Raw genomic sequence first — 26,425 nt, forward strand, 5'->3', positions numbered from 1 at the left:
GGACCTAACCTCTGCAGCTCCTTCCTCCCCACAAGAAGGACAAAACCTAAACCATTGCATAAAGCGCTCACCTACTCCCTCCTCTTTCTTCTCCAGCTGTATTAGACTATTCTCTTCTCACTGGATTTCACTGTCCTCACCGATTAAAGCCGACCGAGAACAAGAGCAAATCATGATGATGAGAATAAGACTGGATTTTGGAGCAAATCTTGCTTCAGAGTGTCAGTTCAGTCTCACATAGTGCTCTGTGATTGAAAATCTTGAAGGGTGCCGGTAGGGATGGAAGCGTTTTGTATTAGGATTTGACGTACAACCACGAAGAAATAAAGAATGAAAGTAAGAAAAAAAATCAAGACACAAGATTTTTATCTTAATTCATTCTTAAACTAGAGTTACGTCCAGTAGAGAATTCCACTATGATTATCATATTGCGCCTCTTTTTTACATCCTTTACTAACAAGAGAAAGTGATTATATATATTTGGTAACTATTTTCGTTAATGGGGAGTATGAACCACATCTAACATCTTGAGGAGCCGTATTAATAGAATCAATCACTCCTCTCAAGTTTCTTGCTTCCCAGCAATTTGTTGCAAAATTTGTGCTGAAAAAGTGTAAGTCCTGATAAATAGAGATTGATTCAACGTCTATGACCAACAGGAAAATAAAACCAATAACCAACCAGACTCGGATACTTAGTTCGGGTTCTTCTCAAGTCACAGAAAAACACCATTCTTCCAAAGAGGATACCCGACCCGAGCCATTGACAGTCGTGCTTATGATCACATCAATTCTACTTGTTCGATGCCATCTATTTACCTCATGACATTTGGTGACCTTCCCCACCTGTTGGTTAAACAAAATACCATGATTCGATGACAAAGCTTGAATATCCCAAATTAGCATGACAATAAAATAACTGAGTAACTCTGCTCCTCGAAAAATTAGATAATTTAGCGAACCCAACCGACAAAACATTACTGCCTATGCCTCCATTTTCGTAGCTACAAATTTTGATTGGTAAATATTTTTAATTTTTCTCATGTTATGTGAAAGGAAGTCGAATATGCCGACAAAGGCTTTATTATAATAAGACCGGGATCCTTGGGGGATTCAACTTGCAAGGCCTAGTAATCATTCTTACCAACCAGCACATACCCGACCGAACACAGGACCCGACCCGACCCAAACAAAACTAAACCGTCACCGGTTCATTTAAACTGCAGAGAAAACAGGTTATCGGATTTGCAATTACAAATCTTGAATCTTATTCATTATTCACCGATCAACGACCTGCCGGCACGATCGAAGCCTCACGACTTGGCCTCGCCGTCGCCAAGCTTCGAGGCGTCAAGGTCTGCGGCATGCTTGAGGAAGCTGGATCCATCGTCCTCGAGTACCATTTGGATGGGGCACGACCCTAGGCCGTCCGTGATGGCGAGCATGATCTTTCGCATCTCTGACCGGAACTGTTCCAGGTCAACGGCGCCGTTGCCATCACAGTCAAAACGCTTGAAGATGGAGTCGTAGAGGTGGGTGAGTTCCTGCGGCGGGGTGGCGACGTCGACGCCGAAGTGGGCCTCCATGAGGCACATGGACTCGATGGCCTTGGGGAGCTCAGACCGGGAGAATGAAAAATTGAGTTTTAAAATAATTTTTATTTATGAGATATTATCTTCGTGGAAATGGCCAAGGATCACATGATCATATTTCCATTTTTTAAATCTAATTTTTATTTATGTAGTTTGGCGGAAAATTAGGACTAATCAGCTTTCGTCGCCGGGGAGGTCTTCCAAATAACGGATGAAGAAAAGTTTAGGAGGTCTTATTAGATCGATCCCATCACAGAAAGCTGTCACCTGAAGAAAAGTCGAGCTTTCCAAGCTGCACTTGTTTTCGTTCTTTCGACGTCAGGATAGCTAAACCCCAAAAGCGATGTGGCTGCAGCAGGGCCTTGATAGGAGAGGTCGTGGTGCGGTGTCGGTCGAAGTGGAAATTTCACAAGAGAAGAAAGTTTGAGAGTAAATTAAGAGTTAAAGTGAAACAGACTAAAAAGAAAAAAATAGTAAATGGTTGAAGAGCTGCAAAAATTTTCTAACAAGGGAAATCCTACTTATCTTCCTTGGAACGAATTTTGTTATAGGGACTGTTAGCGAGCGCCCTAAGAACACAAAGTAGTTAATCAAGGAAACTTTGTAGTTTCCTGAGCATTAATTGTCATTGTGTTATGCACCATCAGTGTCCTAAAAATTGAAATAAATTCCAAAGTATGCATGCTATAAAGTGACCGTGTGAGATTGATTGATGAACATGTAGGTACTTGATCATGCAGGCTGAGTGTTCATCAATTATAAGAGAAATAGATTACATGTACCCAGTAACTTTTTCTATCAATGAGAACCATACTCAACCATTTAGGTTCCCAATCATTTAAGGAATCGTAACAACAGGAGCAATCATCCCTCTCAAATTTCTTGCTTACCAATTTGTTGCATAATTTGCGCCGCAAAAGTGAGAGTTCGGATAAATGGAGATTGATTCGGCATCTATGGCCCTCAAGAAAAAAAAAATTAAAACCAAAAAGCAACCCAAATCAGGTGTTCAGTTAGGGTTCTTCTCAGGTCGCAGAAAACACCATTCTTCCATAAAGCATATTTGGCCCGAACCATCGACAACCCTGCTTATAATCACATCGATCCTACTTGTCCAATGCCATTCATCTACCTTATGATATTGGTGACCTTCCCCACTCGTTAGATAAACAAAGTAGCACTATGATTCGAATGGCAAACCTTGTGTATCACAAATTAACACAACAATAAAATAATCGAGCAACTTTCTCCTCGAAAATTCAGATAATTTAATGAATCGAACCGACAAAACACAGCTATCAATGCCTCCATACTCCGAGCTACAATTTTTTTTTTTTGTGAACTTTTATTTTTTTCATGTCATGTAAAATCTGGCAAAGATTTATGCTTCACGAGAATATGCGGTCACGACCCGACTCATATCGTAACCAATTCGTTCAAACTGCAGAGAGAAGCAAACAACTGGGTTACGCAATTACACATCTCGGATCTTATTCATTACTCACCGATCACCGATCCACCGGCCTGATCGGAGCCTCACGACTTGGCCTCGCCGCCGCCGCCGCCGCCGCCGCCGAGCTTTGCGGCCTCGAGGTCCGCGGCTTGCTTGAGGAGGCTGGAGTTGTCGTCCTCGAGCGCCATCTGGATGGGGCACGACCCGAGGCCGTCGGCGATGGCGAGCATGATCTTCCGCATCTCCGACCGGAACTCCTCGAGGTCGACGGTGCCGCTGCCGTCGCCGTCGAAGCGCTCGAAGATGGAGTCGTAGAGGCGGGTGAGCTCCTGCGGCGGGGTGGCGACGTCCACCCCGAAGTGCGTCTCGATGAGGCGCATCGACTCGAAGGCCTTGCGGAGCTCCGACCGGGAGAGGACGCCGTCCCGGTTCAGGTCCAGGGCGGCGAACCGCTCGTCCACGCTCTTCTTGAACTGCTCCTCGTCGCCGACGAAGGCCGCACCGTCGAGCCGTCGATGATCACCACCCCCATCTCTCACCTCCTCTCTTTTTCTGGTTATGGGAGTTTCGTCGGAGCTCGAAGCTGCTGGAGGTCTAAATTCGAGGGTTTCTTGAAAATGAAACTTGGAAAATGAAGATAGGTTGAGTTTGATATTTTTTTTTGAAAATTTTTTTAAAGGGAAGAAAGAGAGAGAGATATATATCTCTTGGAAAAGGCAGAGGATCACACGTAATGCTAATTATTTATTTCTCGGCACGTGGGTGTATAAATGGGATGTGATAACGATGACTAGAAAACAACGTTCTCGTCCACCGATTTTTCTTAAAATGTCTTTTGAAAAGACTTGAAAAAGATTTAAAAAGGCAGAAAAATTAAGACGAGTCGGCCTTTCGTATAACACGTGTGGTCTTGTATTTAGACACGATGAGGATACACACGAAGTTGCGGTAGGCTTAGGTCTTAGATCGATCGGATGTAGAAAATAAAGCAATCTCGCCAAAAAAGAAGAAAGTCGACCTTTCAAACCACCCCTTATGCCATTTCTTCCTCCTAAAGAGAGCTAACCTCCGTAGCGATGTGAATGCACCCTTCACGAGATGTAGGTTGCGGCGCCGCCGATTGAACAAGAAATTTCATAAGAGGAGGAAGATGGGTTGCATAGAAAAGGAAAGAAGACATCGTTTTGATTCGAAAGGGGTCTCTTGTTTTTTTTTTTTTTTTTTGGCCCTGGTGAACAAAAAGGATATCTCATCGTTTGAGGATTTAGCGGTCTAAGGAAGTGGTTTGCTCACTTTTAGGGTTTGAAGAAAATGTAGTTGCTTTTGACTTTTTTTTCCTTCTTTCCTTTGTAGGGATTGGCTTGGTCTTTAGGGCACCGCTCCACTCGGGATGATAATTCCAGTCCACAACTCTATATTTATCATTGAAAAGGAGTCCTTCCCAATGAATTTCAAGAGTTATGTAGGAGATGGAAGATTAGATTTTGAATGTATTTGAATGCTGACTTAGGGAAGGGGTCATTTGCAGGGTCTGAAACATTTCACTTGCAAGTGCAGCCATAAATGTCCAGGTGAAGGTGAGTCCTCTTGTAGTCCGAGATCCATTTGGTTTTTGAAGCGAGTTTGGGGACAGAGTATTAGAACCCGGACCGGATTGGATAGTTCAATTGGCTGAACTAAGAACTAGAGCAGGAACCGATCCCTTTTTTTGTGAAAGAACCGAAGCGGTCAAGAACTGGACAATGGTTTGACCATTTTTTGGCCTTATAACTCGCACAAGCAAAGGTCTCGACCCCCAAAATGAGAAGAAGCGCCTCAACTAGACGTGCTTTAGGGTGGATGACTGGTTTTTATGGTAATTTAAGTTGGTAGAATATGTAATTCGAGAAAAAAAAAAAAGAAAAAATCATTCGAATTTGGTTGAACTGGTTGAATTGGCAGGCTAGTGAACCCCTGGGCCTATCGGTTCTTGACCGGGTTGGGTTTTTTTTTTGGGGAAAAAAAAACATTGCTTTTGGACGTTAGTCATTTGGTTCCACTGGTTTAGCCACCCGGGTATGGGTTAAGGGTCTGCTGGGTCTTGAGCTTTGTGAAAATTGGACTAAGGCCTGTTGGCTCTTGGGTTAGGGACTATTTCTTGCTAGTGTCTATAGGCCTGTGATGGGAAGCGGTTCTCTCCTTTGTCTGATCAATGAATATAATTACTCAGCAACTAAATAAATAATTGTAGGGCCGCTTGAAACATAGCTTTACTCTTTAGTTCTTACTTTGGACTCACTAAATAATAAAGGGTTAAATAGACACAAGAATTTTCCAAAAAGGAAAAGCTACTTATCTTCCTGGGAATGAATTTCTGTTGTGTGGACTCTGATAATGAGCACCCTTAGAACACTTATAAATGTAGTTAATTAAGGGAACTTTGCAATTTCTCAAGTATTAATTGTCCTCGCGTTATGCATAGTCAATGTTTTGAATATTGAATTAAATCCCAAAAACAAAAGTACGTGATACTGTGCAATTTTTAAAAATTGTTCAATTGAAATTCTGATTTGGAGAAATTATATCTTTTTTGAAGTCTTCTCATCCATAATTTTTGTTTTTGTGGAAAGAATATTATATTTACTGCTCAAAAGGATATATAAGAAGCATATATACTTTCATGGCAAAGTAAATCCAAATAGAGCAAATGCCATAATACTACAAAAACAAAACCAAATACATAAAATAGGGAAGATCGATAGAGTATGGACAAGGTTAAGCACACATTTGTTTCATAAGAATGGATTTGTCAAGTAAAATAATTGGTGGACAATCGCTAGATGTATAGTATTATTAGTGATTAGCACATGTCGGAAATTTCTTCTCCAATAACTATGATGTTATTAGTTGATGGTGTGCACCTAGGTTCGACTTTCTCTATACCATTGCCATACGGAGGCAACCAAAATAAGTTGAATAAAAACAAATCTAACATTTGGAAGAGTAAGTCTTTGTACTTCAGTGAGACGCCAAAGTTTCTATGATTATCATTGAAACTGGAGGCGGATGACCTATACATCGATGAGCATGGAGGTAACAAATACTTGAAAGTATTCATAAACTCCCACATCTAAATCGGGAGAGAAGAGCTCCAAAGTCTAAAATTAAATTAGGAGAGTTTAAACTCTCATATCTAGAACTAAATCAAGAGAAGAGAGAAAAGAAAAAAAAAGAAGAAGAAAAGAACAAGAAAGCTCATATAAAATCAACAAATGACAGAAGGAAAGGTGGGACTAACTCAAACCCTCCCACATGGCTGAGGTTGAAGAAGATGATGGAGAGATGAGAGAAGAAGAAGAAAAAAAAGGACTTTTTGATTGCTTTTTAGTTTGTAAACTTAGTGTTTCTCATCTATAATTGACTTCTTTTTTCACATGTCACAGTTACCTAAGTGTATTCGATGGAGAAATGAATATCGACAAGAGCCGGATGGTGTTCTCTCCTTCACAATTGATGATGATAGTTACCTCGCAACAAGAGAGCTGGTAGATTTGTCAGTCTTTACCTTCAAATAGGATATGTAACTTTCAATGCGTACTCTCATGAGTGGGAAGAACTCCCCTTTCAACGTAAAAAATCATCACGTCGTTGTTGCAATAATTTAATTGGGTCGTGCAATCTATTATTCATCTTGATAATATTAATTTTATTCAATTCTTTGAATTTTGGGTCTCATCTAGTCTTAAAGTCAATCGATCATTTTACAATTATTTCATGTGTGAAATATTTGCATATGGACCTAACTTTCATAGCTCCTTCCTCAACCCCAAGAAGGACAACCTAAACCATCTGCGTAAAGCCCTCACCTTCTTCCTCCTCTTTCTTCTCAATCTATGGACTCTTCTCTTCTCACTAAATTTCACCGTCCTAAACCAATCAAACCCAACCGAAACATGGTCTCGGAGAGCAACCCTGCTGCCGCCACCGCCGCCGCTGCTGTCGCCCCTCAAGCATGCCCCATCAAGACGGTGGTCGTTCTAGTCCAGGAGAACCGCTCTTTTGACCACATGCCCGGCTGGATGAAGTGCCTCAATCCCAACATCGACGGCGCCAACAGCACTCAGTCCAACCCTTTGAAAACTGAAAAAGTAAAGCAAGGCCACTTGAAACATGGCTTTACTCTATAGTTCTTACTTTTGACTCACTAAAAAAAAATAGAAAAGGATTAAAAAACCCATAAGAATTTTTCGACGAGGGAAAAGTTACTTATCTTCCTTGTAATGAATTTCTGTAACGTGGATCTACTAACTAGCGCTCTAAGAAAACTTGGAAAGTAGCCAGTTGAGGAAACTTTGTAGTTTCCTGAGCATTAATTGTCCTCCGGTTATGCACCATCGGTGTTTTGAAAATTGAATTAAATCCCAAAGTAAGTATACTTATAAAGTGTCCATGCGAGATTGATTGATGAATATGTTAAAGTACTTAATCATGCAGACTGTGAAATGAGTGTTCTTCATCAAGGTAGCAGTTCATCATTTTCACAAAAACACAAAAAAACAAATAATGCAATCCAATTGCAAACCAAGACAACTTCTATACAACTTTAAGATAAAACAAGCTCCATATAACTAGATGATTAATCGGAATAAGGTTAGGGATCAGGGCCACAATGCCCTCACCGGCCAAAGCTACATAAGAAGTCATAGGTCCACATCACTAATTTTTTATCCAAGTTGACAAAATTGATTTAATTAGCAAATGATGAAAAAGTCTAGGATTCAAGTAGTAGAATTAAAAAGTTTGAAACTGAAATGATAAAAGTGTAATAAATCTAGTAATATTTTAATAAATCGTCAAGTCGTGGTAATTATTTTAATTTGATCATGCAATCTACAATTTATCTTGATGATATTAATTTTATTTAACTTTTTGGGTCCTATCTATCCCATGAGGTCAATCGAGCATTTTACAATTATTTCACGTGTAAATTATTTGCACATGGACCTGCCTTTCGTAGCATCTTCCTCAACCCAAAGAAGGACAACCTAAGCTATCAGCGTAAGGCCCTCACCTTCTCCCTCCTCTCTCTTCTCCATCTACAGACTCTTCTCTTCTCACTGGATTTCACTGTCCTCACCAATCCAACCCGACCGGAGCATGGTCTCGGAAAGGGCCACCGTCGCCGTCATCGCACCGCCGCTCGGGCATGCCCCATCAAGACGGTGGTCGTTCTGGTCCAGGAGAACCGCTCCTTCGACCACATGCTAGGCTAAAGGAAGTCCTCAACCCCGACATCGGTGGCGTGGACAACACCCAGTCCAACCCTTTGAAAACTAAAGAAAAATTGCAGGACCACTTAAAAACATGGTTTTACTCTTTAGTTCTTACTTTTGACTCTCTAAAATAGTAAAAGGGACAAAAAGCCCACAAGAATTTTTCAACAAGGTAACAGCTACTTATCTTCCTCGAAATGAATTTCTGTCATGTGGATCTTTTAACAAGCGCTCTAAGAAAATTTAGAAAGTAGCCAGTTGAGGAAAGTTTTGCAGTTTCCCGAGCATTAATTGTCCTCAGGTTATGCACCATGGATGTTTTGCAAATTGAATTAAATCCCAAACTAAGTATACTTATAAAGTGTCTATGCGAGATTGATCGATGAATATGTTAAATATTTAATCATGCATATTGAGAAATGAATGCTCTTCGTCAAAGTAACATTTCATTCATTTTCACAAAAATATAAAAAAGAAATAATGCAATCCAACTACAAACCAAAACAAATCATATGCAACTTTAAAATAAAATAAGCTCCAAATAACAAGATGAATCATCAAAATAATATTAGGAGTCACACGTTCAAAGAGTAGATGTGTGACTTCTTCAAATAAAAGACAGATGCTGACCACCAAATTTGTCTTTAATAATGAGCATACACGGAGATCTTCATTGATTGGTATGGCTTTGCCTTCTGGGGATGTGCACTTGGGTTTGGCATCCCCAACACCATCGTCGTTCAGAGTAATAAGATTGCACGAGTATAGATTTGACATGTGTTCAACAACATGAAACAATGAAAGTTAATGTTCAACAAGAGAGATAAAACAATGAAACTTAATGTTCAACAAGAGAGAGAAAGAGAGAGATTTATTCAGGTGTTGGATGTTTGTGATAAAAACATTTATTTAATTGTGCAATTTTTTTCAAATAATTATTCAATTAAAATCCCGGTTCAAAGAAACAATATCTCTTTTGAAATCGTCTTATCTACAATTAACTTATTTCTTCACGTGTCACTATCATGTAAGTGTATTTGGTGCGAAAAATAACTATGGAAGCCAAATGGTATTTTTTCCCATAATCGACAACGAGAGCTGGTATATTTGCCAATCTTTACTTTCAAATAAGGCGAGGAGCTTTCACTGTGTACTCTCGCAAGCAGGAAGAATTCTAGGAAAATTACGAAAAAAATCATAAACTTATCATATTTTTGTCAATTAAGTTATAAACATTTTTATTGTATCAATTGAGTCTTAAACCTTTTTACAATTTGCCAATCAAGTCCATCTAACTAATTTTGACTGTAAATCGCTAATATGAATGTTGACAGTCCTATCTAGCAAAACCGATGCTGACATAGATATTTTTAATAATATTTTTTTTGGGTTTTTTCCAATTTTTCTCTACCTTTTTCTTGTTCTATGCAATGGCTGACCCTTGTCGACTCTAGGCGAGGGCATCGCGGACCTCGCTCAATGCCCTCGCAATGGCCATTGAGGGCTTGGCCCTCACCGGCTAAGCTACATAGGACGCTCGAGGTCCACATAAGCAATTTCCCTGATGGACTCAATTACTAAAATTTGAAAAGGTATAAGACTTAATCATTGAAAGGTTTGGGATTGAAATGGTAAAAGTACAACAAGTCTAGCAATTTTTTAGTAATTTTTTGAACAACTCCTCTTTCAACAAGGACAATCGTCAAGTCGTACAGTTATTTTAATTAGATAGTGCAATCTACAATTCATATTGACAATTTAATTTTATTTAATTATTTGAAATTTTGGGTCCCATCTATCCCTAAGTTCAATCGAAGCATTTTATAATTATTTCACATGTGAAATATTTGCACATGGACCTAACTTTCGTAGAACCTTCTTCAACCCCAAGAGGGACAGCCTGAACCATCTGCATAAGGCCCTTACCTTCTCCCTCTTCTTTCTTCTCAATCTATAGACTCTTCTGTTCTCACCGGATTTCACCGTCCCTCACCGATCAAACCCGACCGGAACATGGTCTCCGAGAGCAGCACCGCCGCCGCTCAGGCATGTCCCATCAAGACGGTGGTCGTTCTGGTCCAGGAGAACCGCTCCTTCGACCACATGCTCGGCTGGATGAAGTCCCTCAACCCCGACATCGACGGCGTCGACGGCACTCAGTCCAACCCTTTGTCCGTCGCCGACTCCAACTCGCTCCGCGTCACCTTCGGCAACTCGGCCGTGTACGTCGACCCCGACCCGGACCACTCCTTCCAGGCCATCTACGAGCAGGTCTTCGGCGAGCCGTGGGACGACGCCACCTCGCCGTCCAAGAACCTGCTCCCGGCCATGGAAGGGTTCGCGCAGAACGCGGAGCGGAAGCAGCAGGGGCTGTCCGAGTTCGTCATGAACGGGTTCAGGCCGGAGGCCGTGCCGGTCTACAAGGAGCTGGCCTCCGAGTTCGCCGTGTGCGACCGGTGGTTCGCGTCGATCCCGGCGTCGACGCAGCCCAACAGGCTGTACGTGCACGCGGCGACCTCGTGCGGCGCGATGGGGAACGACACGCAGAAGCTGGTCGAAGGGTACCCGCAGAGGACCGTCTTCGAGTCCATGCACGAGGCCGGCCACAGCTTCGGGATCTACTACGCATACCCTCCATCTACCCTTTTTTACAGGTACGATGAAACCGGGAAAACAAGGGGGAAAAAAAAGGCAAAACAAAACCATTTTCGATAGAATAAAATGCAATAATATTATAAAGTAAAGTTTGGCATTTTCACTTTTTCTTTTGACCTATTGTTAATCTAAAGTGGGTCGGTCCTACGAAAATCAATATGAATTTCCCTTAAATTCCTCTGAAAAGTTAGACTAATTGCATTGTTGCTTTATTGGTTTTGGTTGGAAACTTTTACTAAATATTCGATTCGTGTTCATGGGCGCAATCTCGGGAAGGGGAATGATTCCAAGCAGAACATGCTCTTTTTTTTTTTTTTTTTAATATTTGGGTTTGGTTTATACAAAATAGAATCGGATCTGACCTAACTTTAAGTGCCCTACACCGGATATTTCTCTAACAGATAATATTATGTACTATGTTGGCTCGTTGAGGTTGTTATTTGCTTAGATTTTACACCTAATATCTCTCGATCAAATCCATTCAAGTTGACGCGATTTCATTGACCAGCTTTTCTTGGTTTCACACGTCGTTTTTGCATCTAGAACGTGCTGTGACGTTTCAGGTTAGAAAAACTAAGGCGTTTTTTTTTCTTGGGGGTTGGGTGCTTGGGGGATTGAGCATGGAAACTTTGGATTTTGCTGTGTCGTTGCTTTAGGGTGTTGTCAATGTCGGATCCAAAGTTGATCTTGTCCTCGTGGGTCACATGCTTCAGCTGAAGGGAGTCATATATTAATTAGATGGGTCTTTTGAAGGGGCAAAAATGGAATTGCATAGTTAATTGTCACGTGTGTAGGGACGACCAAAAGAGAGCGCCAATTTCCCCTATACTATTAGGGCCCGTTCGAACCCGTCATTGCCATGCTGCGTGGGGGCTCGGGGAGGATGAGATTGGCGTTGCCACAGTATGTTGTGGTGGCCAAGCTGAGCTGCAGAAACTCAGCGTGATATGTTGTAGAGGCTCCCGGGGTCGCGAGCTCTGATCAAGCTGCCATAGATGGAGATGGAGGTGCAGGGAGAAGGTCGGCGAGCGGCGGCAAGGGAGTTCGGGCTGCGTGGTCGCTGCCCGGGTGGCATTGAGTCATTGGATGGATGTGGCTCAACCAACATGCAAGAGGGGAGAGAGAGAGAGAGAGAGAGGAGTTTGAATGTAGATCCACCCAAAATCATGAAGGTCTTTTAGGTAGGGAGAGATGCAAAGTACAGGTTTCTGAAATGCAAGGAGGGTAGTCAGCAAGAGCTGCGCAATTGAAAATGGCATTCCAGCTATTTTCAGCTTAAAAGAAAAAAGAAGAAAGAGGGGTGACATATCATATATCTCCAGGCAGGTGCATTGCCCCGCAATCCTAGGAAAAAGAAAGGATCAAGTAACATGATCTCCAGACCATTATCTTTGGATTAATCAATGAGAGTTCATCTCAACTTCCACATTTTTTTAAAATTAGAAATTACCTTTTCTTTGGCCATACACGGACATCACCTCCACTTCTTAGATCCAGTTAGATTTGGGGCCATGTTCCTTCTGACAGAGTGGCGGCGACGTGCTTTGCTTTTTTAATTTTGGTAAGCAAGGATTAGGTGCAAGTCTGATCATGATGCTTTGACATGGCATAATTAGCCACGGATCATACCCCCCCTATCCTTTGGCATTTTGCTTTTCATCACTGCTTATGTCTCTTTAATTTGAGTGGAGTTGGTCGTTAAAACCCTATCAAGTATGCTGGTGGTCCTCACTAACTATGTCCTTTTTCCCTTGACATATAATAGAGTCCTTTGACACTAATTATTGATTTATTAAGGTTAAAACGTTGGCTTAATGACACGTTTCGAGTCATTTTATAATGCAAGCCGAGAGGTTTGAATATATCTAGCTATTCAAAAATATAATATGAGCATGGAATGATTAAAAAAAAGGTTTTTTTCTTTTTCCTTTGTTCAAACATAAGAATTAGTGGAGTTTGATTATCTTAATTGAAATTCAAAACCGTCATTATAGTGGACCCACCATGCATTCATGCATAAATTCTATTTCTCATATAACTAAATTTAGAGTTGAATACTTAATGCTAAGTTCCCAAGTTGCAAAAAATATGTAATAATCATGGAGCCAATATTGCTAATCTTCTTTCTGATTAAGATGTTTAGTAGCTTATATTTGGACCTCCAAGGCGAATTCAAAACTGGTTTTCTCCTTCTCCAGGAACCTTAGAAAACCAAAGTACTTGAAACATTTCCATCAGTTCGACCTGCATTTCAAGAGACATGCGAAGGAGGGGAAGTTGCCGAACTACACCGTGATCGAGCAAAGGTACTTCGAGCTGTCTCATATCCCCGGTAACGACGACCACCCGTCTCACGACATCTCCGAGGGGCAGAAGTTCGTGAAGGAGGTGTACGAGGCGTTGAGATCGAGCCCTCAGTGGAACGAGATCCTGTTCGTGATTGTCTACGACGAGCACGGCGGCTTCTACGACCATGTCCCGACGCCGGTGGAGGGCGTCCCGAGCCCGGATGGCATCGTCGGGCCTGCTCCTTACAGCTTCAATTTCGACCGTCTCGGGGTCCGAGTGCCGGCGATATTGGTCTCTCCTTGGATTGAACCCGGAACAGGTTTGCACATGAACTTCATGTGCATAGTCAATTTTACTTGGTTACATTCCTTGACAATGTTGCATTCTCTGTCTTGCAGTGTTGCATGAGCCTTCAGGGCCGTATCCCACGTCCCAGTTCGAGCATTCCTCAATCCCAGCGACGGTCAAGAAGATCTTCAATCTACCGAGTTTCCTAACGAAGCGCGACGAGTGGGCGGGCACCTTCGACGTTGTCCTGAACCTGAACAGGACCAGTCCAAGAACCGATTGCCCAGGTGAACATGCACCACTCAAGCATCACGTGTATTGTCCCTAATAAAGATGTTAGCTACACTAATTTCACGCGTAACGTAATAACTAAAGATTAATCTCCATTCCAAAAGCATGTCAAATCCTCTTTGCGATATCTGTTGAAGGTTTGTTTGTAAAAACAAACTAAGTGCATTTTCCTTGTTCCACATAGGAAAAGTGGGAGGAAGTGAGCTAATTAATAAGTATGGGATTTCCTTTGTGTACTTAAAGGAATGATTAGGTGGGGCTAGCCGCCACCATACCCGCATGCGGGTGTGCGAATAATTGGCGCACTTAGCACTTAGCTCACCCGCGATTTAATTAGCACTAATCCCCTTATGAATAGACGCCTTTGTTCAACTAGGCAATTTTCGAAAGGACGTGTTTGTTCATTTTTTTGGCAATTTTTCACGAAAAGTTACATGTGTTTTAAGATTGTTTTATATATATGATTGTCAATTTTCGGAAGAACTAGAGTGATCATTTCCGAGCCTTCTTTCAGAAAAAAAAAAAAATTGCAGCCAATTTTTAAATTATATCCTAGAAAGACCCTGGAGAAATATTATAATTGCTATCTAGTATTCTCATTTTGAGATTTTGTTGTATTTTGGAGGATATTTGTCGGTGACCATTAGCAATGTTATGGGGCAAATAAATCCTTAAAGAAAGTGATATCACGCTTCAAAGTTCGACTTGAGTATTCTGAAGATCCGTCTTTATTGTTCTACTCAATTCAAAGCCATATTTTCCAACAATCTCAACATGTTAACATTGATTTCTTACGTTCGTTCTCATTGTTACTCTTTTTCATATGATAATTTGTTTTGTTCAATTGAGCGAAAGGCGATGGCCGACCTTGTGAAACTCCATCTAGACTAATACCATTTTCATGAAAATTGCAGTGACTTTGCCAGATCCGGCGAAGCTGAGAGAATCAGGGCCAAAAGAGGCAGCACAGCTCAACGACTTTCAGGAACAGCTGGTTCAATTGGCCGCGACGATGAACGGGGACCATAAGAAGGACATCTATCCGCACAAGCTGGTGGAGAACATGACGGTGGTCGAAGCCGCGAAGTACGTCGAATCAGCTTTCGAAATGTTCTGTCGCGAATGCGAAGGAGCCTCCGAGAATGGCTCGAACGATGCCGGCGTGGACAGCCAAGCCGAGGAATCGACTCGGCCGGCATCCGGAAGTTTTTTCCAGAGGTTGTTTTCTTGTGTGATTTGTGATCATTGACGCTCGTCATCTATGCTTTTCTCCAAGTGCTGCGTACAACCTATTTATTGTGGTTAAATAAATACAAGGTTTTGTCTCATCATTGTATGAATTCTTTTAAGTTCATTGATTTCTAAATCTACCTATGCTTAAGATTAAGAATAGGTCGTATTAACATGTTATTCACCCTCCATCATATTATCTCACTCTTGCAAACCTGCTCATTGAACTCAATTTCCGCATAAATTTTTTTCCAATTAATCCTAAATTTACTGTCATAAACTTTTTAATTTTGCCACTATCCAATTATCACTAATCGTCCTAAATGACACACCACCATATCAATAATTTACAATGAAAATTAACTGAAAAGACTATATCCAAATTCCGCACGAAAATTTAACTAAATTGACAAAATTAGAAAATTTAGAACTGATGGGACAATTTCCCCAATTTTGGCAAGTTATTCACATAAGATGCGACGCTCAACCTTAATTGCAGCCTTGATCATCTTCATGGTATTAAAGCATTTGTATCCTTTCGATTTTTTTCAATCAGGTCGCTCGAATCCATCAAGAACTCAACACAAACCTTAGAGTCATAGGCACATCGACTAACCGATCGTCATCTGGATGCACATGAGACGAGTCTAAGTATAACCTAGCATTGTTCTCGGGAAATATAATTGCAATTTATTGGAGACGTATGACTACGAAAGATCTACCCTAATTTTACGATTTCACCAAGGGCCCCTGGCACCAAATGTACAATTATAACCCATGTAAAACTTTACTATCTTTGTAATACATTTACAAGACTATTACTAGCGAAAAATGCCGCAAAGTGATATCACCAAACCTCATTTACGGAAGTGAATGTTAATGGATGGCTGTGATGGCTGTGAGATGGGCGTCTGCTGTATGGAGAGAGTGAGGGGCAAAAATGGATGGAAGAGGAAAGACGATATCTTTTTAGCCCGACCATCCGTGCTCCCGGCCTCCGGACCTAGTCAAAAGCCATGTCGATTTCAATCACTTGCTTCTCTAATCTTAAGTGTAAGAAAAATGAAATATCACAATCAAGAAAATGAGTTGGAACAACAACCATCATTAAACCTTGCAAACGATGAAACATGCGGATGGTGAAACCCTTGCTACCTTGATTATGACCAACTTAAATGTCTAACGTAGTCAAAAGAGTTCACCTGATTTAATCTTGAACTTGTGTGCGTATTGTTCCCTTCTTGTAGTGAACTTGATAGGATGGTCAGTTGATGGCCTGGGCCGATCAGTTGCAGAGATCAACTGCAAGAAAAGGAGAATCAGACCAGTAGACAACCTTCCAGTCTAATCTTATAACATATGACATCAATTGTAAGAAAACCAAGAATGGAGAGTAAACCGTCCTTGAAGAGAAAAACCACTCTCGAATAGATTAATAGACAAATATGCGAATGCATCAACTCCTCACCAGAAAGAAAAGAGTAGAAAAAAAACTTAGAATATAGATGACTTAAGATCCTTGCTGCAGCTTCAGTATGTGTAATAAACAGGATGAATTAAGTTGAAATAGCTGAACCGATGCCACCAATTGATGCAATAACAGAATTAAAAAAAAAAATAAATTAGGAAGCAGAAGTGATCAAGGATATATCCATGTCGAACCCTTCAACATCAAAACCAACCGTGGAGGATGAATTGTGAAACTTATTTGATTCAAGTGCCTTCACTTTTGTGCCAAAGTACTTTTATTTATTGTTTCTCATCACTTGGATGCAATCATGCCAAACTGAACTTATTAGTGTAAGGACTTACTACTGGAAACTCGAGAAAGCTCAAGCAAGTTATCAGTGAACTGAGAGCATGTGAAAGTCTCTATATACGCTATAAAACATACTCCAAAACGAAGTAACTACTCAATCAGTCAAAAGTTGGACGTGAACTTTGAATAGTCAGTGCTTAAAAGTCTTTTTATACTCATCAACACTAACCTATTTATGTTTCTTTCTTCATTTCTGACATCAATTATCTTGGGTGCTCAAGCTTTAGTGTGCAGTTTTTATTAGGCATTTGGGATTGCTGCATTTCAAAAATTGATCAACACCAGTAACATTATGTCTTTAACTGAAGGAAACATTTTAATCGTGGACAAGGATAATTTTCATTTCTTTTAATGTATCTGTAACAGTTCCGTATCTTAGATGGAAACTGTGAGCAAAAATTGACAAACTCTGATATGATCTTGCTTTTCAAAAGAGGAAACAAAACCAGGCATTGAAAAGGATGTGACACAATTCCACGATCCACATCTAGGAATAACCTTGACATTCTTACATTTATTCTAACTTGTAGCCAGGTCTTCCCATCATTGGTTCTCAGATTTCCTTTGATTTTCTATGGCTTAAAATTTCTTGGTAATGATCAAAGCTAGAGGTGGACAGAGTTAAAAGTACCCAAGACTACGGCGAAGTGTTCAGATAAATGGAAAGATGGTATCAAAGTTGCATAGAGTTTTCTGTGTAACCAACTATTGTAGGCAAAAATCTTGCAACATTTTCCCATTGCTGACTTCCTCGGACACATGCTTAGCAAATGACAGGTGCAGCTTTTTTCTATGTTCCCTGAAAGCTATCTAATGGATAACTCCTGGCAATTACTCAAAGTTAAAAGGATCCATCATCGATGATTTGCTTCCGCATGTGTAAAACCAAGGTTAGCTTCATACACTAGGAATGCAGTGTACTCAGTCTTCTTATTTTAATGTGTGTTTGTTGGCAAGAAAACTTTGAAGACCCACAGACTTCAGCATCAAGCACTATACAACAATTAGTCCTTCAGAACCCAAAAAAAGAACAAAGTGCAAAACCTTAAAATCAAGCAACTCCACAGGCCAAAATTGAACAAGCAACTCTACAGTCCAAGAGATCCTCTGCCCAAAGTCACCCAATACGAATTCTCAGCACTGAAAGTGGGTTGAGCTTGTGCATTTTTGAAATGCAAATTCGAACATCTAGAGCTTCCATGCTCACTGGTGAAGCTAGACCTCAAAATTTTGATGGTTTGCAAATTTGTCAAAAGCCAGCCTCAAAGTGCAAGATTGAATTGCTTTGCACACATGGAACAAGACATGCATGTAGTAGGGCTATAAATTTAGAGAAGCATCCAAGACAAACCTTTTCGTCATACCGGAAGAGTGACTGGTCAAAATAGGGAGAAGGATTTTGTGACTGACAGCTGAAAGGTAGAGAACCCAGCATCTTCTTCAAAAACTGCAAGATGAATGTTGCACTTTTATTAGATTTCAGTGTATTTTTTCTTTGTTGATGAAAATCAACACTAATAAATTCTTTCTTGGAAAAATGGATTTCAAATTTATTGAAGTTACTCGATAAAACATTAGAAATTCCAAAAAATTAGCTCCTAGCTGAAGCATTGATGAGGGTTCCAGGTTTACTGAATCTTTATTCTTACTTTATTGGTCAAGAGAAGCACTATGAGGATGAACATATTGTAAATGTATCCAATTTAGAATCATTTCCATTCAAGGCTTTACAAGAAAATAAAACTTGAGATGACCCACAGGAAATATAAATTATTATCATTAACCATGCACCAGCTCAGATGACTAACCTGAAAGTTTGGTTTCTTTTTAATGCCTCTTAATTGCTCAAAAGCGTGGATGTTGTTCGAATGAGAAGAAATGAAATTCATGTGTGGTGAATTTTTTGAGTGAGGGTGAAAATGATCACAGAACATCTCAAAGAAGAGATAAAGCTCCTCTGCTGAATTCTACAAATGGAAAATTGAATCCATCAGCAAATAAGTCCCAATAGTACAATGGAAAGTGTGGCAAGCTTTGAGACAAATAGTACCTGATAAAAGGCAACAATTTCAGTTGTCTCCATGTTATAAACAGCAAAGAATGCAGGCTGTTGATCAGCGTTTCTTGACACCGAAAGCTTAAAATGAAAAGAAGTCAGGAGATCTAGTCCTATATCTTTTGTATTACAAAATACTTTCTCCAATTAAGAGAAGGAAAGATTAGAATCTTAAAATGAAAAAACTTCAAAGTTTACAATACAATAAGCCAGGATCAGTGAAGCCAATTGCACCATCTGACATTGAATTAATAGGAGCTGCACTCATTGAGCATAATCAGTGTCTCATCTAATTTGTTTCTGAACTAGCACAGAGGAACCTTAAGCAAGAACAGTTTTTGGGCTCCATATGGGTTCTTTAATCCAAATGCATCACAAGGTGGTATCCATGTAACACTTTAATTTTCCCCTTGTTTCCAGCTTGACACGTAACCCTATCTTTACCTCATTTTCAGCTTGAAGGCCAGTAGGGACCAGGCATTGTGATTAGTATCTCTACCATGATCATAGTCTTGGATTTATTACGCAACAAACCTTACTATAAGAGGTGCCAGAGTAGGTTTAAAAAAAGTGACACCTACCACTCCATCCACACTCCCAAACTTCATTAGCAAATGGTGCCTGTCCAAAAACTGTACCTGCCGAAAGAATATTTAAGAGTTAGAATTAAGACAGACACAAAAGCAATGTCCATCTGGACCAAGGCAAAGGGATGTAGTAAAATCATCCTGTGAAAACTTCATATCTTACCTTCAAGATTATCAAGTCAACATAATCTTGGAAATGGAAATAAAATTTCTTCTTCAGGGATTGAACTCTCTGAACCAAGAAAAAAAGTTCATTAAAACAAGGAATTATCATAGTATCTTGATATCAAAGATCTATGATGAGCCCCTTCTAGTAGTATTTAAGCAATTACTTCTATTAGAAAGACATCGGGAAATTGAGAAAGATTGCTTCTATTAGAAAGATGTCAGGAAATTGAGAAAGATAGCAAACTGTGTTCACTACTGACAACATATGCTCGAATTAAGTTTTGATTATAAAGATTCCACTATTAAATTTTGGATTTTCCTATGACTCCCTCAAGATGCTAGTGATAAATGAAAAGAGCTTCCTTCAAGCTCTTGAATTCAGAACTATACAGAATTCATCAGCTGAATGGACTAGATACGGTGCGTTTCCTTTCCAAAAATTCCAACATCTTTTTAATTCAGTATTTTTTACATCTAATCCCAAGGTAGCTCAATTATAATATTTCATATGGATATCTTTGATTCTCGGTTTAATATAGTCTTGCAAGACAGTTTGCTGTGCTTTCCACTATGGATGCCAAATGATCGACAAATTATTGCCTCTCACCCTATGCAGCATCAGTTAAGTGTTTAGGAGGAACGTGGCATGTGACTATAGCTTGTGACAGAGAGTGGGGCTATACAGAGATATATGGTATGGATGGATATTTTGGGCTCTCATATAGGATTGGAGGAAAGAAACCAATCAGAGCCCTTGCCTTCATTTTCTAGTTTTTATCTTTATATCTGGCAAAGGAGCTAGCTTTGTCTCCTATCGATACAACCTAAACAAAGAACCGCTCCCCATTGTGACAATTAGATGTCCTTGGATTGCAAGAGACACAAGATACAATAGATACAAGAATATTGCTGCCGGCAAGGGTTGGGATACTCCAAATAAAACCATTTTAGAACTTAAAAGTGCTTACAAATTGCATTATATTGCTTGTCTTGGATAGATACCACCACCTAGTAAACATTGACACACGTAATCATTAAAGAAAGTTCGATTCATATCGACTTGTGCTCTATGTGCTAGTAATCTAAATGGTTTCTGGACCACTTTGACAAGCATAACAAGGCTGCAGCAGGTATGTTTAGTGCAGCTCTTGCAGCTTTTGACTGCAACCAGGCAGTGCCATGATGGATTAATGGGCTAGCGCCTCAATGGCAAGTGATCAGCATAGACAAGATCTAAAAAGCTTTTTAATGCAATTGCTATGGATATGCCACCTGCCAAATGAATGAACAACTGCCATATCCCAAAAGCAGTATGGTAAGCTAGCTAATGATCAGAAAACAAATCCAGGAACTAACCTGGGCATCATCAGATTCTTCATTCCATATTGCTCGGAAAATAAATGACAGCAAGCGTTGCTTGATGCCACTTAAAAAAGAACTGTTTTGATAAAGCTGATTTTGATGCGCACAAGTCTCCACATGATTCTCTGAGTGAAGTTGACTTTGGTCAGAAACTGGCATATACTGCCATCAACAGTAATATCATTAGTTGAGACTAAAACCTTAGATGACAAACAAGACCAAAAAAATGGAACAAAACAAACCAAATAGGGAACAGCCTTGGAATTGAAAAGCAACCAAGATTGAGTAAGTTCAGAATTCAGATACTCATAATTTCAAAACAGCAAACCATATCATCTTTTACGCAATTGTAACAGGACCTCATCAGGATAAAGTAATCTAATGACAAGTTTCCTTGATAGTCTCCAAAAAGACCACAGACCAAAGAGACCATGACCAGTGGACTCACTAGCATAAAGATATACAAGAAGAGATGACTAAAAAGACCATACATCCATATGGATCACATTCCTTTAGCCACTTAGCCATAGCACGAAAAAGGAGAACTCCATTAGAAACGCAGGACAGTTTTTTACAATTAACTAGCAGGTTCCCTCTTACCTTTGAGTTTCAATAAAGTTTTATCTATCAGAAAGAACATTAAAGAGTAGAATTGCTAACAAATAAAGATGTACTGCCTACTTTGTTGACTTCCCCACTTCCTTGCCACCGTGGCTTGACACAATTGACAGGGTCATATCACATTCATTAGAACAACAAAGAACATTAAAAACATCTCATAGGCCCACAAAAGCAAACGAGCTAGTTTAGTAAGAGGATCACTACTCCACAAGGGCATAACCACATTGGTAATCTCACAAATTTGATTTTGTAAAATGATATGCTCACAATATTCCGACAAAGAATATAGTTTTAAGATGCAGTCCATCCTACTGAGTATATTGAGGTCACAAGCTTGTTAGTGACAGTCACATCTCTTATGGCAAGAAGTAACTGTTCTACTACGCTGGTAACCATCTATTTCTCCTTGAAGCAGACTGGTTTAAGGTTAATAAAATAAAGAGATGCAACCCATGCAGACCATAAACAAAAAATCGAGAAGTCCACTTGCCTGGGCATTGGAATTGAGGAAAAGTTCATCATCTTCACGACAGAATGTTCCAATAGCTCGTACATCAACTAGGTTCCCAGAGTCTCGAATTTGTAGTATGTGGATTGTTTGAAAGCGAAGAGAAACAATAGCCAGTAGATCATCATACAAGAAGACTCCCACGTTATGGTTGAAGGTAATAAAATCATTGTGAAAAACCTTCTTATCCAGTACATCTCCATCTTCAAGTCTAACGGGACCAAAAAAATCCACCAAAGAAAGCAAATTAATGGACTTCATTTAGCAAAGCTTTGCAAGGTTTGATACCAGAGACTTCATATTTTAAAGAACCCACCGTAAGAGGTGAAAAGTTATCTTATCTATTGAGGGGATCCCAGGGACAGCTTCCCCAGATGAAGGTGCATCATGAAGTAGAGCAGTAGAAGTAACAAAGACCCCGAACTGATTGCTCTCCAAGTAAAGAAAGCAGTCTTTGCATATTTGCTCGTTGCCAGAAGCAAGTGAGACAGTGTACAGCTCAGTGAAAAAGCTCTCAAATTTTTTTGCTTTCTGGGGGAGATCATGCATGCAGTTCTCTTCTTTGCAACAGAATGACAACCATCGTGGTCTATATACTATCAAATCTTGATTATTCCGGCTGAAACTTATGAGATAACGACCATCTTCAGTGAATTTTCGGAATGAATAATCTGGACATTCAACATCATATATAGTGTGGCTTGGGACCATATTCTCATAAAATAGTCTAGCACGGTGAACCTGCAAGGTGCAGATCTGATCAGTCTCATCTTGACGCAACCACATGCATTTCATGTCAATGGCCCAATTATGGCTCCAGAAAGGACAAAACATTCATCTTACTGGCACAATTAGTAAAATTTGCCATGTCCAGAGTGATTGTTGCTGCAACTATCCAACATATTCATTACATCACGCCAAATATCTTATATAAATTGTTTATCTGTCTACTGCTTGTTCCAGAGACTAGAATACATCTTATGATATGCTACATGGACAACCAAAAAGAGCATGCATGCTACAAGCACCCTGATCATCATATATTGTGTAATTACTATGCCATGGAAGGAAAGCTTCTAATCTGAGGAAGTTCGGTTATTTCCATTCCGCTAATGCTCTCACATATTATTATGATCTTGTATATCCAAAATAGCACATAGGCCAATGAAACTCATATAACAGTCACTAATGTAAAATTTTAACATCTTTACTTTCTTTCTCCCCATTCTCCCACCATCATGCAGAACCACTCACATCCAGTACACCAAGGTTATTCGATTTTTTATTTTCTTCCGCTCTAAAAGAATGCACATGAACTTTCATTACCACAACATCCAACTCCAACAAGTTTGTTAGTCGACTAAATTGAAGCATTACTTTACTAAATCGAGCCGCACACAATAAAATTTGTGGAAGAACCAAACTCCCATGCACCATGTGGATATAATATCGGATAAAGTACACTTCTCCCGACAGTTTCTGCTCTATTTAGCGTTGATTGTGCAAACCGACCGTGCAATGACAAGAGCGAGAAGTCATACAATTTTTTACTATTCCAAAGTCGAAGTCAAAGACTGTCGATATATAGTCCGGTGCGACAGTTCAGCGTGTATCCAGCTCACTTTCATTGAACTGACAGTGACCGAATGTTTCCAAGTTCCCGAGATTCAAACGAAGCAATTCCTCCTTCATTTCTTCATTTAAGTAAAGATAGAACTTTGCACCACATCATTCGAAGAAGTAGCCCCGAATTTCAGTTCAGCGAGTAAGACTAAGTAAATAAAACTCGGAATTCGGCCCAAACCGGAAGGTCCCCAACACAGACGAACAAGCATAAGCAGCAGCAGCAACAACGAAGATCGAATTGCTACGGGAAAAAAAGAAAAAAAGCACAGAGGAGGAGAGGAGTACGCTGGTGCCGGGAGCAGGAGTCCGAATCTGCCGCTCGAAAATCCTCGCAGCCACGTTGCTGCTCCTAAACATCCCACCCGAAACGGCCGAGCACCGTGCCGAGCGTTCCGCACGAGCCCGCCGCCCTCCAAATCAACGCGGAGCGGCGACAAGCAGCGCGGCGAACCCAAAAGAAAAGAAAAACCGACCCGAATCAACAGCTGCCGGCGCCTCCCCCGCTCGACGGCCGAGTCGCGGCGGCGGCGGCGGGCATTCCGGGCGGGCCCCGCATTCCGGACGGAGCTCGAAACGGGTCGAAACGGGCCCGGAACTCGATCTTTTCCCGCCTCCGAGAGGGACCCAGAAGGCGAAGGAGAAGGGGGCGGGAGCGAGAGAGGCGGGGGAGAGGTCAATTTGGGAACTTGGCGAGCTCGGCGCTTCTGGGTCAGGGAGATATCTGCCGCTTGTGCTTCGTCATCGATGCAGCGCGGCGTTGAGGAAGGCGAGGAGCGGCCATGGGAGGTCGGAGGGGGAACACTTGGCAGGGCGCGAGCTCACACATTCGGGACTGGAGGGGACTTCACGGCGTGGTGATAACGATGCCACATGAGGAGACGTGGGACTCCCAAAAAAAAAAAAAAAGGCCAAAAAAAAAAAAATTGAGAGGAAAGAAAAGAGGAAATTCGGATTTTAATTTTCTTGCCGAAAACAAATCGATCACAAAAAATCAGTGTATGATGATTCCTGTCCGCTGCTATGCAAGACAGGGCCGCATCATTTGGGAGAAGCCCTCTGACCTACTTGATAATGTTGTGTCTCTCCTCAACTCACAAGACGTCTTTTGACGATGTGTCCCTTTTAGATTAGCATCAAAGCCAAGTTAAGATGGATTTAGGTGCATGTTGATCCCTGGCTCCTATGGCTCTCCTCATCTCATGATGAGTTTGCAAAACTTAACAGAAATTAAAGAGGGAAAAGGCTGTTGTACATATATTGGTTTTAGGGTTTTTGTGATCAAAATATTAATTTATGATAAATTTCTAGTTTAGTACTTTTTATAGTATTAATCCATCATGTTCACGAGTGTAATTTAAAAAAATTTTTTAAATAAAATTAATTTGAAATAAATATGATTGGTAAAACTAATTTATGCATTTTTTACGGTCATCAAATGACTATGCGTATTTAAAATCACTAGATTTTCTATTTATCGCTCACAAGAGCCTTGTTCGGGGTGTAATAATAAGGGCGGGGCTTAATTTTGCTCAACATGGCTCAAAATCTTGCTTTTACCCGCGCTTTACTTGTGTTACGATTATTTGAATTAATTTCTTATCTGAGTGAATAACGATAGATGGACACTTGGATGCATGTCTTAAGGATGAACCGTGACGAAAAGATTCCAAGAAATGTTTACATATAAAAGGAAAAAAGAAAGTACCAAATTGAGCATCAAACAAAAAGGTATCTCGCGTCATCAACCCCTAGACCCACGAATCTTTGGCTCACAAAAAGTAAGGTGAGCTTTTGCACCTTACTTGGATCATAATCAACCCTAAATTAATGGCAATCCCTAAGTTTAATATATAACAAAGAACTAAATGAAAAAAATGATGACACGATAAAAAGGGTTTGGGGGGATTCATGTTTAAGCATAAGTGCCATCTTGCGAAGAGTCATCATGTGTTATCATCATTATCTTCAAGACCTCACTCTCTCCGATCTCATGAGTTGATGAATCAAATTGCACGGCACAAAAGAGATGAAAATGATAATTGGGGGCAACCACTAATGATAATAATCAAGAAAGTATGAATCCAATTAAGGAAGTTTATTATGGCCTATTACATAAAACATCAAAACACATATTTCATGCAATCAATCCAACATTTACTAGTATGAGAAATGATACCGAAAATTAAGATACTAATATTGAATCATGTTGAGAAAATACTAATAGTCACTTAAAACTGTCTTTGTCTATGAATCGAGAGACACAAATGACTATCTCCCATAACTGCCTACAATGCTATCTCATATTCAAAAGGTGTTCCATTAATTTCAAATGTCTACATTCATCATTTGACCTTGCACTCATGTGTCATGGGTTGGTTGTTTCCGATTGACCAATCACCCATGTGGTATTAGGATTTTCGATCCCAAGTCAGCCACACACATACACGAGAGATGGCGAAATGGGTCATAAACCCATATTGTGACCCATTTTTAGTTAAATTGGTTATATATGGATCAAGTGAAAATTAAATATGGGTCAGAAATGAGTCAAGTGAAAGTTAAATATGGATCAAAAATGGGTTAAGTGAAAGTTAAATATGGATAAAAAATGAGTTAAGTGAAAGTTAAA

The 26,425-nt window shown here is 40.2% G+C and overlaps 2 protein-coding genes and 1 non-coding gene across 3 annotated transcripts; 1 reads left to right on the forward strand and 2 right to left on the reverse strand.

Moving 5' to 3' along the window:
- Positions 1-2,752: 2,752 nt before the first annotated feature.
- On the reverse strand, positions 2,753-3,700 carry LOC104444545. Its single transcript, XR_005550384.1, has one exon. It is a non-coding gene; the product is annotated as an uncharacterized LOC104444545 (transcript).
- A 6,472-nt stretch (positions 3,701-10,172) lies between these two features.
- On the forward strand, positions 10,173-15,228 carry LOC104444546 (non-specific phospholipase C3). The gene is made up of 4 exons (XM_010058247.3): positions 10,173-10,950; positions 13,150-13,559; positions 13,639-13,815; positions 14,734-15,228. The coding sequence occupies exons 1-4, from the start codon at positions 10,310-10,312 to the stop codon at positions 15,066-15,068; spliced, it is 1,563 nt and encodes a 520-aa protein (XP_010056549.2). The 5' UTR covers positions 10,173-10,309; the 3' UTR covers positions 15,069-15,228.
- Positions 15,229-15,699: 471 nt separating this feature from the next.
- Positions 15,700-24,527, reverse strand: LOC104444547 (light-mediated development protein DET1). The gene is made up of 11 exons (XM_010058248.3): positions 24,082-24,527; positions 22,487-22,911; positions 22,153-22,381; positions 21,036-21,203; positions 19,675-19,743; positions 19,506-19,562; positions 18,919-19,005; positions 18,677-18,835; positions 18,220-18,315; positions 16,252-16,351; positions 15,700-16,052 (listed from the first exon to the last, which is right to left on the reverse strand). Exons 1-11 carry the CDS (start codon positions 24,151-24,153, stop codon positions 15,907-15,909), a joined length of 1,608 nt encoding a protein of 535 aa, XP_010056550.2. The 5' UTR covers positions 24,154-24,527; the 3' UTR covers positions 15,700-15,906.
- Positions 24,528-26,425: the final 1,898 nt, after the last annotated feature.

Source organism: Eucalyptus grandis, chromosome 4 (assembly GCF_016545825.1).
Source record: "Eucalyptus grandis isolate ANBG69807.140 chromosome 4, ASM1654582v1, whole genome shotgun sequence".
NCBI lineage: Eukaryota > Viridiplantae > Streptophyta > Magnoliopsida > Myrtales > Myrtaceae > Eucalyptus > Eucalyptus grandis.